The sequence below is a fragment of the Pelophylax lessonae genome, assembly GCF_965119305.1.
Source record: "Pelophylax lessonae genome assembly, chromosome: 12".
NCBI lineage: Eukaryota > Metazoa > Chordata > Amphibia > Anura > Ranidae > Pelophylax > Pelophylax lessonae.
The window spans coordinates 62773662-62792596 of NC_138779.1; the positions used below are offsets into that span (position 1 = coordinate 62773662).

At 41.7% G+C, this 18935-nt stretch overlaps 1 protein-coding gene across 1 annotated transcript in view; it reads left to right on the plus strand.

The window, feature by feature from the left end:
• LOC309567877 (G protein-activated inward rectifier potassium channel 4-like) overlaps positions 1-18935 on the plus strand; it is a gene marked incomplete at its 3' end in the record, with an annotated part of 86837 nt that overhangs the window by 40822 nt on the left and 27080 nt on the right. The window contains exons 2-3 of the mRNA XM_082273388.1: positions 10158-10434; positions 14519-15758. Of these exons, the coding sequence (XP_082129514.1) occupies positions 10219-10434; positions 14519-15758 (1456 nt within the window). The 5' untranslated portion in view covers positions 10158-10218. The remainder of the gene's footprint in view (positions 1-10157; positions 10435-14518; positions 15759-18935) is intronic.

The following is an 18935-nucleotide window of genomic DNA, read 5'->3' on the forward strand; positions in this document are numbered from 1 at the left end:
ATGCTTGTTTAGGGCTGGTTTATATACAATGTACGCATTGTGTCAGCATGGTTTATCCCTCAGGTGTCCATTTTTTTAAATCTCTGGGCCCATTGATACCTCCCCACTCAACAAGTGTTAACACCAGCATTTCATGCACTGGCACACATTTCACACCAATGTACTGTATTTATATATTCAAACAATAAAATCAATATTTTTGACAATCTAATATAAGCTTACTTGAACAATCTCCTTTCCTGTTGTGAGTGCGGCCTGTCTTTTGGTCATCTCTTTCCACAACTTCCTGGATTCTCTGTGTGCCTGCTTTGCAACTTCTTTTCTGCTGTTTACTTGGAATTTCTAAGGACTGCATATCCCATGGTACCTTGTTGCCTCCAGGTAGGGATTCCTATACTGACCCCACCTCCTGAAACTTCTCATTCAGGCTCCTCCCCAGGGACGTACTGCTGTCAGGAGTGTGTAGCGCTCCTGATCCTTCACAGCTGCTGGTCTTAATCCAGCATCTTGGTTTTGGTTGTGATACATTCTCTCTGCCTGTCCACCTGCAAGGTGATTGATTGGGTCAATCCCTGGGTGGAGACCAAACCTGATTGAAGACAGCCAAGCCTGCAGTCTCATGCTTGTGATACTGCATTTGTTACATGCTCCAAGCTCCCAGTTTGTCCGGCCTGCTCTGCTAATTTGGATTTCCTCATTCATGACCTCGCATCTGATATCAGACTACTCTCTGAACTCTGCCTGCTTTTTGACTACGAATTTGTCCCTAACTATTCTGAAACTTGCCTGCCTTGTACCTGGACTGTCATTGAACCTCTCTGCCTGTCTGCCAACCACAACACTTGTGTATAAGTCCGGGGGGCAACCGAGTACCAGTAGGCCTGCCTGCCTTACAGGAAAGGGGGCTGCTATAGGTGAAGAACACAGATTCTAGTTATAGTGTCTGACCACCTGCATTACGGGTAAGCGTGACAACTGCACTTTGTAGCTATACTAAGAACTTACGTATAGCCAAAACCATTTCTTTCACTATGGATAGAGTAGTGAAGGGTTAGAGACCCTGTCAGGTTATTCATTTTTTGTCTGTGTTCCTTTGCTAAGATTTACCCTTACTAGTTACCCTTTACTCCTAGTGAAAAAAAGGGATGAGAGAAGAAATCTCACCAAAGTGAAGAGATTTCTCTTATATAGTTGTTGTGATGATGCCAGTCTCAGCCTAACTCTGCACTGAAATTTTACAGTTCATGGGACAACAATCTAAGTGGCAGCAGACTGCAAGTGATCAACGTTTGGTTTGGGTAACTCCACAGTTATGCTTCAAACAATAACTGCCACCACGTTTTTTAACTCACAGTAAATGCAGCAATTAGGACTTTTAATAAACGTGTATTACACGCTGTTAAGCCAGACAGGAATATGACAGGGATTAAATTATAATAACGTCCTTCAAAGAGCAAAAAATATATATATATATATATATATATATATAATTTTTTTTTTTTTTTTTTTTTTAGAGCATTTAGAGATAAGGCTTAATGATTTTAAAAAATATTTCTCGAAGAAAGAAAAGGAAACCTAGTGCATACCAAAAAGGTATTATAAATAAAATAGACAATAAAAGCAACGGCAAAATAAAAGGGAAATAAAATGAAAATTAATTACAGTGCAAAGTGCTGCGCTGCTCTCAGTTTTAATATAGTTCAATAAAGTCTAATGTACTAAGATAACTAACTAACTAAGATACTAATCATAATTCATAACTTCATATAACAAAGTAAAATTTCAATGAATTTCATTCATTAATAAACTCCGGAGATGCCGGTGAGAGTGCCAGGAGGTGTCGGAGAAAGACTCCTCCTGGTCTGCTTTTTATGAGTGCTATGCAGAATGGCCGCATTCATTCTATGAATGGAATTAAAGGAACCATATACACAGCCTGCATAATTAAAAGGAGAGACCTGGAGAAGGACGCCTGCGGACGAGTGGTGGTTGGCCAGGCCATAATGGTTTTGACCTTCCCTGTCTTAGGGCTCAGGGTGCTTCCTCCTACCTGGTGTCCCAAGTACTGGACTCTGTCATGCCTATCTGACATGTACTGAATCTTGCCAGTTTGTCCATGACAGGTGCACAAGGTGTTCTTCTTAAGTAGAGCTGAGCATTTTAGGTAGGTGACTGTGAATGCTTCCAGCATTTTCAGCAGGTCATTCTGGATGCAGACCTCCAGCCACTTGTGTAAAAGTGGAGTTTTCCAAACCAACTGTAGAATTAGATAAAGGCAAATGACTGCATGCTCTGGTCAACAGCTTCACCTTTGCTTGTCATCATAAACCAGCCCAGAATTGTCACTGGATCATGGGGACTGTTGTACCATTTAAAGCAGGGTGGGTTTCACAGGGTCAGTGAGCATCAAATAAAAAATAACATTTACATTCAAAATACAGTCCCCCCCCTTGTCCCAATCAATGGTTTCCTATTGAAAGAATTTAAAGTAAACATACCCATATGGGGCAATCCAATTTCATTAAAATACAGTACATATATTTGTTGCATGCAAAGTTGTGTGTATATGAATATTTCTGGGAAGGGGGTCTATAACTTTCAGTAGATTTCATTAGATTCTTAAAGGAGTTCGCGGCTCAACAAAGGTTAGGAAAGGTTAAGAACCACAGAGTTAAAGGACTTATATTTTTTACTATCCATACCTACACACCCACACACACACAGGTCTTGTCCCACAGCCTGTGACTGGACAGTGAAAAGAGGAGCAGCACACTGATGAGTCACATGCCATTCTACTTTCTCCTCCTATCAGCATGTTCCTTGTTAATACATGAGCCCTTCAAGAATTAAAAACAACATAAAAGACTCTCTATCAAACAGTAAACTAGGAAGGATATTTGGATAACGGTAATTTGCCAGTGTTGCACGGGTCATGTTATCTGTGTGCACTGTATACAAGACACGTGAGTTGAGGATTGCGATGTGAGCCTGGACATTACCAGTTACAAATTAGAATCTATAAATAGCAAATGCACCTTTAGCTGTGAAACCCTGAGACTTAAATCCTTCTGAAGCCAAATGTACAGAAGAAAATTGTTGTGCTTCCAGACCGAACTGCCATTGATAAGCAATGGTTTTCCTCTCTGATCTGCAAAGTAATCTTAGCATTTGATGAGCTTCAGGCCTCATTTGGTGGGGATTATAGGACTCCATAATCCAGGCCCTAAACCTGTCCTCTTTCTGCATAGATTATACATGTGTCATTTACAGAGTGCCGCTCTGTGTTAATGAAGACCCCCTCTCCAGTACAAGGCAGCTTAGACACCAAAGCACAGATGTTGGGCATTTTTTTTAATGTTGGTTATTATTTTAACAGAAAGGCTTTTATTGATATTATGTGCATCCCAGTCTGCTTTGTCTGTATTAATAGACATTTATATCAGTGTTTTGTGCTTTTCCTATAGCCCTCTATTTTCAATGTTGCGCAATGTTCACAGTATTGCACTTTAAATGTGAGGTTTGTTTTAACAGTACACTCTAAGAGATAACTTACAACTATGAAGAGATAACTTACAACTACTCAATATACATCAACACACAAAAATATTAAACACAATTTAACAAAAAGAATAAGTCTGTTCCCACCTGGAAACACAGGAATACCCCCTCCCCCTCCCAAAAAAAAAAAAAAGAAAACACAAAAATACCCCCCCCCCTTTTTTATTATTTTAGCAGCTCTCTAATGCCTCATACACACGCATCAATTATTGGCCGAGAATTTTCGGCCAACGTCCGATTGACCAATTGTCGGCTTGTTTGCACATACTGTATGTTATCACGTTTACAAGCTAGGGGAAAGATTTATGTCATTTTTATTTATTTAATTTTTTTTACTAGTAATGGCGGCATCAGAGATTTTTAGCGGAACTGCGACATTGCGGCAGACAGATTGGACACCTATCTGAGATTTTTTATACTTTTGGGGGGGGCCAGGGACATTACTACAGTAATCAGTGCTAAAAATATGCACTGTTGCTGTAATAATGACACTGGCAGGGAAGGGGTTAACCCAGGGGCGATCAAAGAGTTAAGTTTGTGTTATAGGGAAGTGTTTACTAACTGTATGGGGGAGGGACTTGTGAAATCAACACAGAGACCTGTGATCCTATATAGGAGGATCACAGGGGCTCTGTGTTCATTCCAGAGAGAACAACGGTCTGCTGTGTTTACAACAACAGACCATCATTCTCTCGCCACAGGGAGCGATCGCGGGGTCCCAGCTGCAATAGTGGCCGCTGGCCCCATGAATCGGCTTTCCCGCTGCCTAATGGGGGCGAGCACGTGCCTCTGGCAGCACGTGACCCCAGGAGCACCCCAGGAGGTACTGCGGTTCGCACAGCTGAGCCAGCCTGCCGCAGTATATCTGTGGCGGACGGTCGGCAAGTGGTTAATTTGGAAACCAACATATTATAGAAGTTTACAGTACATGTAAAGATATACTGTATGTATCAATTGATATTTTCACACTTTTAACTGTAGAAATGGAAATATTGGCATTCTAGGGGCTAGTGTGTGAGTGATTGAGAAAATTGTTTAGTTTTACTTTAACTAAATCTAAAACAGAGTTGTAACCATAGGCGTGCGCACAGGGTGTGCCTGGGCACACCCTAATCACCCCTTGTGGTGCAGATTCCCCCTGTTTAGACCCCTGATATTTCACCAAAAGTTGTAAAAAAATAATAAAAAAATAACAATAAAACTACAGACACCGATCTCTACCCTACTGGCACCATAAGTATATACACACAGATATGTGTTTGGGCTTTGGGGTGCACACCCTAATGCAATAGGCTGTGCACACCTATGGTTGTAACTAGAACCTTCAAGGCCCTGGTGCAAGAACCCATGAAGCCTGACCACCAGGGCACTTTCCACTGGTCCCGGGTCCCTTGCCTCCAGGTCCGTTACCCTTCCCACTCATCCCACCCACTGGCTCTTTACTCACATCACTGGGCCCTTTATAAGCCCTAGTTCACACTGCAGTGACTTATCGTGCGACTTTCGACACATAAAGACACATGACAAGTCAAAACACATTCATTTCAATGATTGCTGTCTTAAACAATATGACCCAAGTCACAGCGCTGCACTGTTTTTTGTGCACTACTTTTCTGCGACTTTGATGTGATTTAAGTGACATAGGCTACAATATTAAATCACAAAGGTTGCATGTCACAAGGAAGTCACACAACTTTGGGGTCGCAGCACTGTGAACCGAGCTTCCCACAGCAGGACCCTTTTCACTTGTTCTGCAGCGGGCCCCCTTCCTGCCATCTTGGGGCCCCGCAGTGACAGAACCCCAGGACCCAGTGGAGAGTGCAACCTTTGCGACACTGGTAGTTTGGCCACTAAATATCCTTTTTTCTCGACAAATAATCCACGTACTGCAGGACTTCTCCTTTCCCTCTAACTTCTCTTTATTTGGAATGAGCAGTGCACCCTAGTTGCGGTCATGTGCACTGCTCTATACACACTACACATCCCATAGTCTGTAGTCCATCTCATAAGCAAGCAAGAAAGGGTGGCCATGTTTCTACATACAGTGCGACTGTGAAGAATAAACTTAGCCACCCTCTAATAGGAAGTTGGATCACAACAGCTAAAAAATAAAATTGGAGATTTGGAAGAGGCCGAGAGCAATAGAAGGTACATTTTTAAATTTAAATAATTGTAAACGATCACCTTGTAAAACAAAAGATCGGATAAAAACAGACCTGTCCATTTTCATCCGATCCTATCCGATCCTCCAGACAGATGGAAAATAGGGTTTCCATCCGTCTGGATTTCACGGACGGATTTTGCTGACATTTGCTGCACCATAGAGGTGCATGGAGCATCCGATCAGGTCCGTCTGAAAAACTGACAGGTGGACCTGATCGGAAAGCCCGCGTGAAAGGGGCCTTAATGTGCTACAGCTTGTTTTGGTCATATACAGTGTTACTACATTATTGTGAGTTAAACTTATTGTTGCCAATTTTTTATTTTATTATGAACCTGCAATGTTACTGTGTGAATATAATTGCAGGTAGCTACAGCTGCTATTAATTTACTGATATTAACATACCTCTCAAATAATAAAAAAAAGCCGCGCTTTCCCAACCTTTTAAATACAAATCAAAACAAATCAATACTCCATCATCTGTGTAAATAGAGTGGATAGAAAAGTGGTAAAAAAGAATCACCTATAGTTCAGCGTTAAGGCCAAATAATTCAATTTAGGCTCATCTGACCATAACACCTTTTTCCATGTGGCCTCAGAATCTTAAATGTGCGTTTAAGGTGGTCAGATGAGACTAAAATTTAATTATTTGGCCTCAACATCAAACTATATGTGTGGCAGAAATCCAATGCAGCTCACTATCCAAAAAACACCATTCCTACAGTAAAGCATGGAGGTGGTAATATCCTGGTATGGGTGTGTTTCTCTCAAGCAGGGACTGGAGCACTTGTCAGGATAGAAGGAAAAATGGATGGGGCAAAATACCGTCAAATCTGCTGCCCTCTGCCAAAAAGTTGTTAATGGGAAGAAGGTGTACCTTCCAACATGACACGACCCAAAGCACACAGCAAAAAGAGAAAAAGGTGAATGTCCTTGCATGGCTTAGTCAGAGCCCAGACTTAAACCCCATTGAAAATTTATGGAATGACTTGAAGACTGCAGTCCAAAAATGGTCACCATCTAATTTAACTGAACTTGAGCAGTTTCGCAAAGAAGAGTGGGCAAATATTGCAAAGTCTAGATGTGCAAGGTTAGTAGAGACATATACCAACAGACTAAAGGCTGGAATTAAAGCAAAAGGTGGTTCAACAAAATTCTGACATAAGGGGGGTGATCCTTTTCCTGGCTCAGTGATTCTGTTTTTGATTTTTTTTTTTTTTTTTTACTTTTTTCTGATATGTTGGTGTTCTATCTTTCACTTGTATTTACTAGTGCAACTTATAACATCCAACTGGATAAAACAAAAATGGCATCTGTCTTCATTTCAGGCTGCAAAACAACAAAATGTGATTATTTTAAAGGGGGTGATTCTTTTCTATACCCACTGTATATAAAAAAAAAATCATAATACATATATATTTAAATAGTCCAAGTAAATTAAATAAAATGTGTTCAAAGATAAATGTGCATAGTTAATCCAAACAATAATTAATTCAAATTAATGTAAACAAGTATATGAAATAGTCCTTTCCATAGTGCCAGTTTTTAGAGATCATCAAAATTGGTGTAATCTTCTGTTAATGCCAAAAACTATTTACCATCCCTCATCCACTGTGCCCAAAATCTGTGCCTTTCCCTGATGGGACCTCACTCACCAGATTGGGATGACCCCCTTAGCATATACCAAGGCAGGTCCCACACGCTTTTCCACAGCTCCGATGTGCGTGGCTAATCCTTAGCTGAATTGTTAAAAAGGGAGGTCAGTGGCAATGCTCATATGTAGGGAAGAATTAGGACAAAAAGGGGTTCATAGCACAACCAATGTTTATTAAAATTCTTCATTAAACATTAAAATTACACTTACAGGTTGAGGGACGAAACACATATGGGTCGTGGCAGTCGACAGACTGGGCTAGGAAACTGGTCTCATTTTGATGGAACACACACCAGTTTTCACTTGGTGGAACGACATTGCTATGCATGTGTAAAATCAGCAAATTATCTAGGAAGGGGTGCTAGGAAGGGCACTGGACATTGTAAGTGTATTTTTAATGTTTTATGAAGAATTTTGAGAAAGTGGGTTATGCTATGAATCCCTTTTTGTCCTAATTCCTCCCTACATATGAGCGCTGCCACAGGCCTCCACAGTGGAGCTTGGGTAAAGCCTGTGAGGCTTGCTTTGGTATATGCTAGGCGGGGTCTCCTCCATCTGGTGAGTGTGGCCCCATTGGGGAAGGGTACAGATTTTAGGCACAGCGAATGAGGGATGGTAAATAGTTTTTGGCACCAACAGAAGATTGCACCAGTTCTGATCACCTCTAAGCACTGGCACTTTGGAGTGGACTATTTCATACACTTATTTACATTTCTTTGGATTAATTATTGTTTGGATTAACTATGCACATTTATCTTTGCACAATATCAAATGCACTTAGACCTTTCAAATTATTTTTGTATAATGATTTTTTATAGATTTACAAGGATAATGATGTATTGGTTTTGATTTGTATTTGCAAGGTTGGGCAAGCACGGCTTTTATTTATTATTTGAGTCATTGTTAGCAATGCCTTGCAACTTTTTTAAAAGCCACTCTTCACTTTAAGCTAAACCCAAATGCGTACTATTGGTATTTTTTTTTCTTTATAATGAATGTTTGAATAAATTAAAAAATATTTTTCTTATATTACATGTTAATGAATAGATAATCAAAGGGTAATCAATTTAATTCCCCTCTCCAGGCAATCAGTTTCTCCACACAAGCCAAACCCTAATAGAGGCAATACATGTTTTGTTCGACAGATAACGTGTGACTTTTCTTGCACAAATTATAGTATGTAATTGTTTGTAGGTTTGATATCTTCCATTGTAGGTGTGATATCTTCCATTATTCCCAATAAACAAGCACCAAGTTAACAAAATTTAGGCAAAAGATTACCCCTAATCATTTTCATATATCTGCATTTACAAATAGTGAGATTCTTTTGGCAGGAAGTGTAAACTTCTGAAATGGTAAGATTCACCAAAGGTGACCATTGAGATCCTTGGACCCTGGGTTGTAGGAAGTGGTCAGTTGTAACCATGTTTTGGCACCCTTAAAGCCCTAGGTTAATAGTTTGCTAGAGATACTGTATATACCTAATATACTGCATTTAGTGTATTTTATGCATGTTATTTACCTGTAAAAGCCTCTCTTATGTAGACGTCCAAAGCCTGAGACTGCTCTAAGCACCACCATATTAGATTGGATGTCAACAGCTCTAGCAGACTCAAAGTTTTCACTCAAGTGACACTCTATAACAGCCTTTTTCAAACTTTAAAACCTGAAGGAACCTTTGAAATAACTTCACAGTCTCAAGGTAACACCTGCCAGTAAATATTTATACAGCTCACAGTACATTAGTGTAATGGTCACCATACATCTGTGGTCATTAGGAAGGATTCCCCCTTTTAGATAGCTAAAAAGATAATGGTGACAGTGGTAACTTACCTAAGACTCACAAAGTGCTCATCACTTAAGAAACTCCAAGCAACCTCTGGAGGAACCGTAGGGTTCCACTGAACCCTAGTTGGGAAATGCTGCTCTATAGTTTTCTCTCCCCCAACAGCTACATTTAGACCCCGTTCACACTGGGGCGACCTGTCAGGCGATCTGGTCGCCTGACAAGTCGCCGTAGGTCGCCTGCCATAGAGAAGCTGTGGACCCGTTCTAATAGGAGCGACACAAGTCGCTCCGACTTAGAAAAAGGGTCCGGAGCTTCTTTGGGGCGACCTGGAGCGACCTGCATTGACTTCAATGATATGAAGTCCGTGCTGGCCGCTCCGAGGTCGCGGTGCGAGCTGCGCACCGCGACCTGTGAGGTCGCCCCGGCAAGTAGCGTTGCCCCAGTGTGAACGGGGTCTAAAGGTTATATAGGGAAATGGGGGGAAAAGCTGGGCCAGCAGAGACAGTAAAAAGAGGAGGACTATGATGTGGCAGGAGGGAGGTAGAACTTTGGCTGGCTGCATGCAGTGAATTGATTCTACCTAGCATGATAAGAAAAAACGCTGCAAGTAAGCTTTTAAAATACCTTTCTGCACTTTTACTTGCAATTTTGTAAGCTGGTGACAGTGTGTCATTAAAAAATAAGTAGAAGAAGGGAGAGTCTTCCAACCAAGCACTGTCTTGTCTTTCCTGGCTTTCACTAAATTAAAAAATATAAAGTAAATCATGTTGATGAGTCTATGTTAACTCTGTAAATAGTTATTTCCATGCGTTGAAATAAAACATTTCTTTATTGCTTTATGAAATTCAGAATATACCAAGGCTTCAAGGTAATATCTGAGACAAACGGATCAGCCTTTTCAATGTAACTGTGATGCAATATAGTTCTTGTATTTGATCTACACAATAGAGTGGACCTTAATATAGTTTAATTGTTACTCATGATTATCATTACAGGATTCAAGACAGAAGGTGCCATGCTCTTGCATAAGTCTATATGGTCGTCACCTGACCCACAATGGCATTTGTTGTTCCTAGCAGCAGCATGGACCTGCAGCAGGATAATGGGGCCTGCGTGCGCAATCATGTTAATGACAACACCCTGAAGGTAGATGATCCTCGAATCAGAAGAAACTCCATTCCTCCAGTTCAGACACCTTCAGGAAAGCATATGCTTGCCTATCTGCCCAGGCCACCTACAGATACCAACAGATATGGAACTTTCCCTCAGAAGGTAAAGAATTGCAGTTCCTGCTTACTTTCTATAACTTTTTACCCTTGTATTACATATTTTTTTAAAACAATATAAACATATTTTCAAATGGAACAATATTATTTCTGTCTCTAGCTTTACAGAAGTAGTTATACATAGCATGTAACCAACCCAGCATTTTGTATCACTGCACTTGTAGGTGCACAACCTTCAGCTCTCATACAGGGATTACCTCTTGTTTTACTCATCCTAACATTGCTTAGCATATTATGACAATGTGTAAATAGGCTAATAGAAGCTAATTGTATTTCTACTGATAATGTCCAGAAAATGTATGGCCAATAACTGTACAGGAAAAAGCAGCCTCTTCTGCTATAGGCAAAAACCTTAAATATTTAATACTAAATCCAGCCCTACCTGCAAATATCAAGATATGTCTGCTACTGCACTTTAGAAAGAGGTTCACCGGACACTCTATGGAGTAGGTTTACTAAAGGCAAATACACTGTGCACTTTGCAAAGTGCAGTTGCACCCTGCAAGTGCTGCTGCTCCAGAGCTTAGTAAATGAGCAGTAACTCTGTTGACTTCCATTATCTAATCATGCATGTAGCACCCTCCTAGGTAGGTGCTAGAGAGAAAGTATAGTTTTGAGTCCTGTCTGCTTACCAGAAGGACTGCAGGTAAATCTATATTGTTCTCTGCTTACCAGAGAGCAGGATCTGTTAGTGAGGTCTGCTCATTGTTCTCAGGTCCAACTCGTTCTGTCCGCAGAGTGTTTCACACTGGTCCAATAGGGAGACATATTGGACAGTGGAGGAAACCTGGCAAATTGAGTGCACAGGCTTTTAATACAGCCCTGGTAATTTGACAGAGGAAAAGAGCTTCAGTGCATGCCGGGATACTGTATAAAAGCCAGGAGCACATGTGCTAGGGGTCTTTCAGCTGGATAGCGGAGTCCCAGAGGAAGGGGTGGCTTCCTCCTCCTCTGTATATGTGCCATGCAGATCTAGTGAGGAACTGAACCCAGAGGTCTGGTGAAGCTGACTGAAAGGGGAGACACTGGAGGATCTGATTCTGCAGTACAGTGTGTACAGATTTGTGTCAAGGGGCCTGACCTGAGGGGGCCACCCCTGCAGCTAGAAGAGTCAGTGGACGGGTGTCAGAAAAGGGGATGCTAGTGTGTGTGCCTAAGATAATGTAGATTCACCTGTACAGTAATAGACTGTACATTGTTCAGGCAGGCAGTTTTACACTGACAGGAAGAATCAATGAACTACCACAGCGCTCAACAGCACCGTGGTAGTCATTGAGAACTAAGAGCTAACAGCCACAGAGGCTGTTGGTAGTTGTAGTCCATTCATTCACAGAACACTGTATATGAATTACGTGGCCGGGTGAGCGGAGCCCCACACAGCCGTGTTTTCTTTAGATTGTGGCAGCGAGCAGGCGGAGAAGATCCCCCACTCGCTGCGAAAACTGAGGATCAGGGAGGGTTGGTACATTTGTTACATGTTACACCCTGAATATGGGTGTAACATGTAACATGTTACAAAAGGTGAACATATCCTTTAAAGGAGAAGTATGGCCAAAGATTTTTTTGCCATACTTCTTTTGTGGTTCACAGGAGCGCACTTAATTCTGCACTCCTGTGACACACTTGATGTCCCCTGAAATAAAAGAGCTGGTCCAGGCTATGCAGGAATCCTGACAATAATGTTGGTATGCACCCAGATTCCTTACTGGCAGCCGGCTCAGCCTCTCAGTGTGCCGCTGAGAGCCTGAGCCAGCTGCTCTCACCCCCCCCCCTCCCCCACACACAACCTGGCACTCCAATGACAGTCACCTCTCTGTGATCAAAGCAGACCAGAGAACTAAGTGATCAGCGATCTTTGATTGCTCAGTTCTCCATGTAGACCCATCAGATCTATGCTACTGTCATCTAGGTATGTAAGTGTAGTACTACCCCATGGAAGTTGCTGAAGTGAGGGATCTCCCACTTTTACACAGCCAGGCACATCAAATCTTCACAGTCCAGGGCTTTGTTTTTGTTGTTTATTAGGGGGTTAACAACTTGGATAGGGATGGGGGATTATGGGATGCCTACTTGACTTGAACAAGATCTTCAGGAACAATTTCTTTTTTACAACCTCTTATATACAGCTTCCTATATACAGCTCCAACTTCTTTAGCCTTTCATCTGCACATACTTTGTTCCTTTCTTCCTGTGCACAGCTCCTGCTGGTTCACTCCTGAGGGAACTGACAGGCCTCATGTCAGTTGAGCAGCAGCCCCTTACAGGAAGGAACCCAAATACCCTTTAAAAGTAGCACAATTAGAGTGAAACAGATTCCCTTTTGGCCACTGAGCCCACCTGGCTGCATCTGCCCCTTTTACCAGCCCTCCTTTGCTGCCTCTCTACACCAGTCTGCCTGACTGACTCTACACCAGCCCACCTAGCTCGGCTGACTTTTTGGAGATCTCTTGGGGAAAGACAGAAGACCTAAGCCCACAGCTGTCTTCAAGTGAGACTTACTACATGTGGGAGTTTCCCCCTTTGTTAGTCCCCTGAAGAAGCCACGTGACGTGGAAGTGGCGTAACGCGTAGGGACGTTCGGACCGGAAGTGACGCACATCGCGGAAGTGAGGACTGCGATCCCACTCCGACGCTATCCCTTGTATTTGCGCTGTATATACTCAACAAATGTGAGTATTTTTAAAGCTATTTTTAATAAAGAACCCATTATCCAGACATACTGCACTATTTTGAGCATTCTGTTTTGAGAGCCATTGGAACTGTGGAGAATCTGGAGAGGGAGAGGGAGTCTTATCATCTGCAGTAGCCCAGATATCTGACACTAGTGGAGTACGGCATAAAACTGGAGAGGAGCCCCCTGGATGACTATTAAGGCTTTTACCCTTAGTCTTTAAGGTGAGAGGCTTGGACACCCTGAGGGGAAGGAGAAGCACCCCATTTTTTATAGCACGGTGGTTGGTGAAGGAGTAACACCTGTGGACTTATATTTATTCACTTGCACAAATTTTTTTAGTCTTTGGACTTTATTTACACCCAGACCGCGATTTATTTTTCTGTGAAGCACAGAGGACACTTATATATGCACCTGAGCACTTTATTTATCACTAAAGAATGATGAACACATTAAGTGATTTTTAGGTTATTGTCTGTTTACCCTTGTTCACTATGATTATGAATTTTATGTATATGGTTTAGTTCCCATGTGTATACACTGTGTTAGTCACATACACCAGTTTTAGTTTATTTATTTATTTATTATTCAATATTATTCACTTACCCAGAAGCGCAGTACCCCCCACCGTTTATATAGTCCCCAACAGTGTTGCACTATTCACTCTGTCCTCTCTTGCTTCCATGCCTTCAGGAAAGCCATCTTCCCTTTGTGTTTTTGGCAGGATCCTTCCAGCACCCAAACCCAGACTCAAGGCAGGACCCCCCCTCAGACTAGGTGCTACCCCTTTAGGGCCACCAACAGCCTCCTTAACACTGAATCTCCATCTTCCACCCTACTACCCCTGCTGGCATGACCCATGTCTGTTTATGGGGTTGTCCCAACCCCCTGCTAGCCCACCTCCAGGCTGAGGCCCCACAAATATTCCTGACAGACCCTCCTAACCCCCACTCTCTGGTTCTTGAGGATTTTCCAACCCTCCAGACCAGGGCAAGGTACCAGAGAGACTTGCCAAGAATCTTTCAACCCTGGCCTCTAATAACCCTGAGCCAATTCCATGATTTAGGTTATTCCTGGCCAGCAATATACTTTTCTCCTACACTCACTTCTAGCACACACTAGAGAATGCTACATAAGTTTGTTTTTTCTACTTCTCACACTTCTTTTTTAATTAGCACACAGTCCCATGGTGCAGAAAGATTTTAAACAGTATAATTGATCCTAAATGATATAATTGAACTTGGGGGATTGTGTCCTATCAAAAGTAAAGCTTTACTTTGAAAAAAATTCAGATGTGGTAAGTAACTGAATTTATTTTATTCATGGATTTTATTGGTAAGCTAGCTATAAAGATTATTCCTGTAACATCTCATTTACTATTTTCTTTGCTTTCATATAGCCTGAAACAATGGTTGTCTCTGCTACATCTTGTGATGATTACCAGCACAAACTGGAATTACCTCCACCCAAAAAAGGTAGCATCATCTCAAATTTCATACCGCTGTCATACACCAACAGTGTCAAAACAACCCGCAATAGGAGATTCAGTTCTATAGAACCTACAAATACTTGTGCTACCCATCCAGTTGCCAAGCAAAGGCCTAGTGTGACTATTAACACAGAGGACTTACCCCGATACCAACGGGCTGCCAAGCAGGAGCAACCTGTTCGAGAAAGCATCTCAAAATGGCATCCAAAACATGCCCTTAGTGTTCCAAATATTCCCCTGCGAAGTAAAACCCCAACCCGTAGTGTTGTCTCTGCTCCAGCCACCACCAAATCACACAGGATTCGTTGTAAGCTCATGTATGATGATCGTCAACTCTTTAATCTCACTAATCGTCAAGCACGTCAGAGGTATGTCACCAAGGATGGGAAGTGTAGGGTTAACCTTGGACGTATTAATGAAAAGAAGAGGTTTATATCAGATATTTTTACCACCATTGTGGATCTAAAATACCGCTGGTTCATTTTTGTATTCATGTTAGTCTACATTTCCACCTGGGTTGCATTTGGACTTGTTTATTTTTTGGACGCCTTCCTTAGAGATGACGTGAATCACATTGGGGATCCTGAGTGGAAGCCTTGTATTGATAATGTTGACTCCTTCCTTTCTGCCTTACTTTTCTCTGTTGAAAGTCAAAGAACGATTGGCTATGGCACTAGGATGGTAACTGCCTATTGCCCCGAGGGTATAATATTACTCATGGCTCAGTCAATCCTAGGGTCCATGATTGATGCACTCATGGTGGGTTGCATGTTTGTAAAGATTTCTCGGCCTAAAAAGAGAGCAGAGACTTTGATCTTCAGTAAGAAATGTGTGGTGTCGCACAGAGATGAAAAGTTATGTTTGATGTTCAGAATTGGAGATCTACGGGACAGTCACATGGTGGATGCCAAGATAAGAGCTAAACTTATCAAATCTAGGCAGACGAAGGAAGGTGAATTTATTCCACTGGAGCAATCGGAGATCAATCTGGGTTATGATACCGGAGAAGACCGTCTGTTTCTGGTGGAACCTCAGATCATCTGTCACAACATAAATGATCACAGCCCTTTCTGGGAAATGTCTGCAGAGTCCCTGAAACGAGAGCAGTTTGAAATTATTGTAATATTAGAGGGCATTGTAGAAGCCACAGGTAAGAAAACATTTAAAACTGTATCTGTACAGCTAAAATGCAGAATTTAAATTTCTGTTTATAAAAAAGTTTTTGACTTGAATCTGATTTAGTTTTAAGTACTGTGTATATTTTACTTAAATAAGCACCTCTTAGCCATCCAACCACTTCTGGGACAACTTTTTATCTGTGGGAAGTAAGATTTGTGTCTGTCCAAGGGAAAAAGCAAAGCTTTGTGTATATACAGTGCCTTACGAAAGTATTCGGCCCCCTTGAACTTTGCGACCTTTTGCCACATTTCAGGCTTCAAACATAAAGATATAAAACTGTAATTTTTTTTTTTTTTGAAGTATCAACAACAAGTGGGACACAATCATGAAGTGGAATGAAATTTATTGGATATTTCAAACTTTGTTAACAAATAAGAAACTGAAAAATTGGGCGTGCAAAATTATTCAGCCCCTTTACTTTCAGTGCAGCAAACTCTCCAGAAGTTCAGTGAGGATCTCTGAATAATCCAATGTTGACCTAAATGACTAATGATGATAAATAGAATCCACCTGTGTGTAATCAAGTCTCCATATAAATGCACCTGCACTGTGATAGTCTCAGAGGTCTGTTTAAAGCGCAGAGAGCATCATGAAGAACAAGGAACACATCAGGCAGGTCAGAGATACTGTTGTGGAGAAGTTTAAAGCCGGATTTGGATACAAAAAGATTTCCCAAGCTTTAAACATCCCAAGGAGCACTGTGCAAGCGATAATATTGAAATGGAAGGAGTATCAGACCACTGCAAATCTACGAAGACCTGGCCGTCCCTCTAAACTTTCAGCTCATACAAGGAGAAGACTGATCAGAGATGCAGCCAAGAGGCCCATGATCACTCTGGATGAACTGCAGAGATCTACAGCTGAGGTAGGAGACTCTGTCCATAGGACAACAATCAGTCGTATACTGCACAAATCTGGCCTTTATGGAAGAATGGCAAGAAGAAAGCCATTTCTTAAAGATATCCATAAACGTGTCGTTTAAAGTTTGCCACAAGCCACCTGGGAGACACACCAAACATGTGGAAGAAGGTGCTCTGGTCAGATGAAACCAAAATCAAAGTTTTTGGCAACAATGCAAAACGTTATGTTTGGCGTAAAAGCAACACAGCTCATCACCCTGAGCACACCCTCCCCAATGTCAAACATGGTGGTGGCAGCATCATGGTTTGGGCCTGCTTTTCTTCAGCAGGGACAGGGAAGATGGTTAAAATTAATGGGAAGATGGATGGAGCCAAGTACAGGACCATTCTGGAAGAAAACCTGATGGAGTCTGCAAAAGACCTGAGACTGGGACGGAGACTTGTCTTCCAACAAGACAATGATCCAAAATCTACAATGGAATGGTTCACAAATAAACATATCCAGGTGTTAGAATGGCCAAGTCAAAGTCCAGACCTGAATCCAATCAAGAATCTGTGCAAAGAACTGAAAACCGCTGTTCACAAACGCTCTTCATCCAAGCTCACTGAGCTCGAGCTGTTTTGCAAGGAGGAATGGGCAAAAATGTCAGTCTCTCGATGTGCAAAACTGATAGAGACATACCCCAAGCGACTTACAGCTGTAATCACAGCAAAAGGTGGCGATACAAAGTATTAACTTAAGGGGGCTGAATAATTTTGCATGTCCAATTTTTCAGTTTTTTATTTGTTAAAAAAGTTTGAAATATCCAATAAATGTCATTCCACTTCATGATTGTGTCCCTCTTGTTGTTGATTCTTCACAAAAAATTACTGTTTTATATCTTTATGTTTGAAGCCTGAAATGTGGCAAAAGGTTGAAAAGTTCAAGGGGGCCGAATACTTTCGCAAGGCACTGTACAGTATATATATATATATATATATATATATATATATATATATATATATATATATATACACCCTTTTCTCCCTTTACTTTTCTTTATGCTTTCCTCCCCTTGGAGGTCAGACGCATAAAGATTTAATTTACAACTTCAGGATTGGCACAAAGCTTTAACACCTCCTTGGGCCCCAGCTACCACATTTTTTAGTATACAGGACATAGCAATTTGCAGCTTACTTTCCTAGTCCCTAGTTCCTTAGTCACATCTAGATTTTCGTTAATCCTGGGAACTACACAGATGAGAAATATGCTCTGTGGTCATCAATTGACTGTGACTAAACCATATCTATGGTCAAAATGTACAGGATGACTTTAATGGCATCCCAGTCTTAGTCCGTAGGGTTCAATATAGAGTTGGCCCACCCTTTGCAGCTATAACAGCTTCAACTCTTCTGGGAAAGCTGTCCCCAAGGCTTAGTAGTGTGTCTATGGGAATGTTTGACCATTCTTCCAGAAGCCTATTTGTGAGGTTAGGCACTGATGTGGACAAGAAGGCTTGGCTCACAGTCTCCACTCTAATTCATCCCAAAGATGTTCTATTGAGTAAGGTCTGGACTCTGTGCAGGCCAGTAGAGTTCCTCCACCCCAAACTTGCTCATCCATGTCTTTATGGACCTTGCTTTGTGCACTGGTCCAAATCATTAGGTGGAGGGGGGGGGGGGCATGGTGTTGATTTGTTTTTCAGTGGGTTGGGCTTGGCTCCTTAGTTCCAGTGAAGGGAACTCTTAAGGTGTCAGCATACCAAGACATTTTGGACAATTTCATGCTCCCAACTTTGTGGGAGCAGTTTGCGGTGGCCCCTTCCTCTTTCAACATGACTGTGAACCAGTGCACAAAGCAAAGTCCATAAAGACATGGATGAGTGGGTTTTGGGGTGGGGGAACTTGACCTCAAGTCCTGACCTCAACCCGAAGACCTTTGGGATGAATCAGAGCAGAGACTGTGAGCCAGGCCATCTCACCCAACATCAGTGCCTGACCTCACAAATGCACTTTTAGAAGAATGGTCAAACGTTCCCATAGACACACTCCTAAACCTTGTGGGCAGCCTTCCCAGAAGAGTTGAATCTGTTATAGCTGCAAAGGGTGAGACAACTCAATAGTAAACCCTACGGAATAAGATTGGGATGCCAATAAAGTTTATGTGCGTTTAAAGGCCCAATACTTTTGACAATATTAGTGTATATTAGCTTCCATTCATTTCCATTAAATTTCACAGATTTTTTGGGCTACTCCTATTATTCTGAATGATCTTGAAGTTTGTAAAAACACATCTACTTCCTTGAATT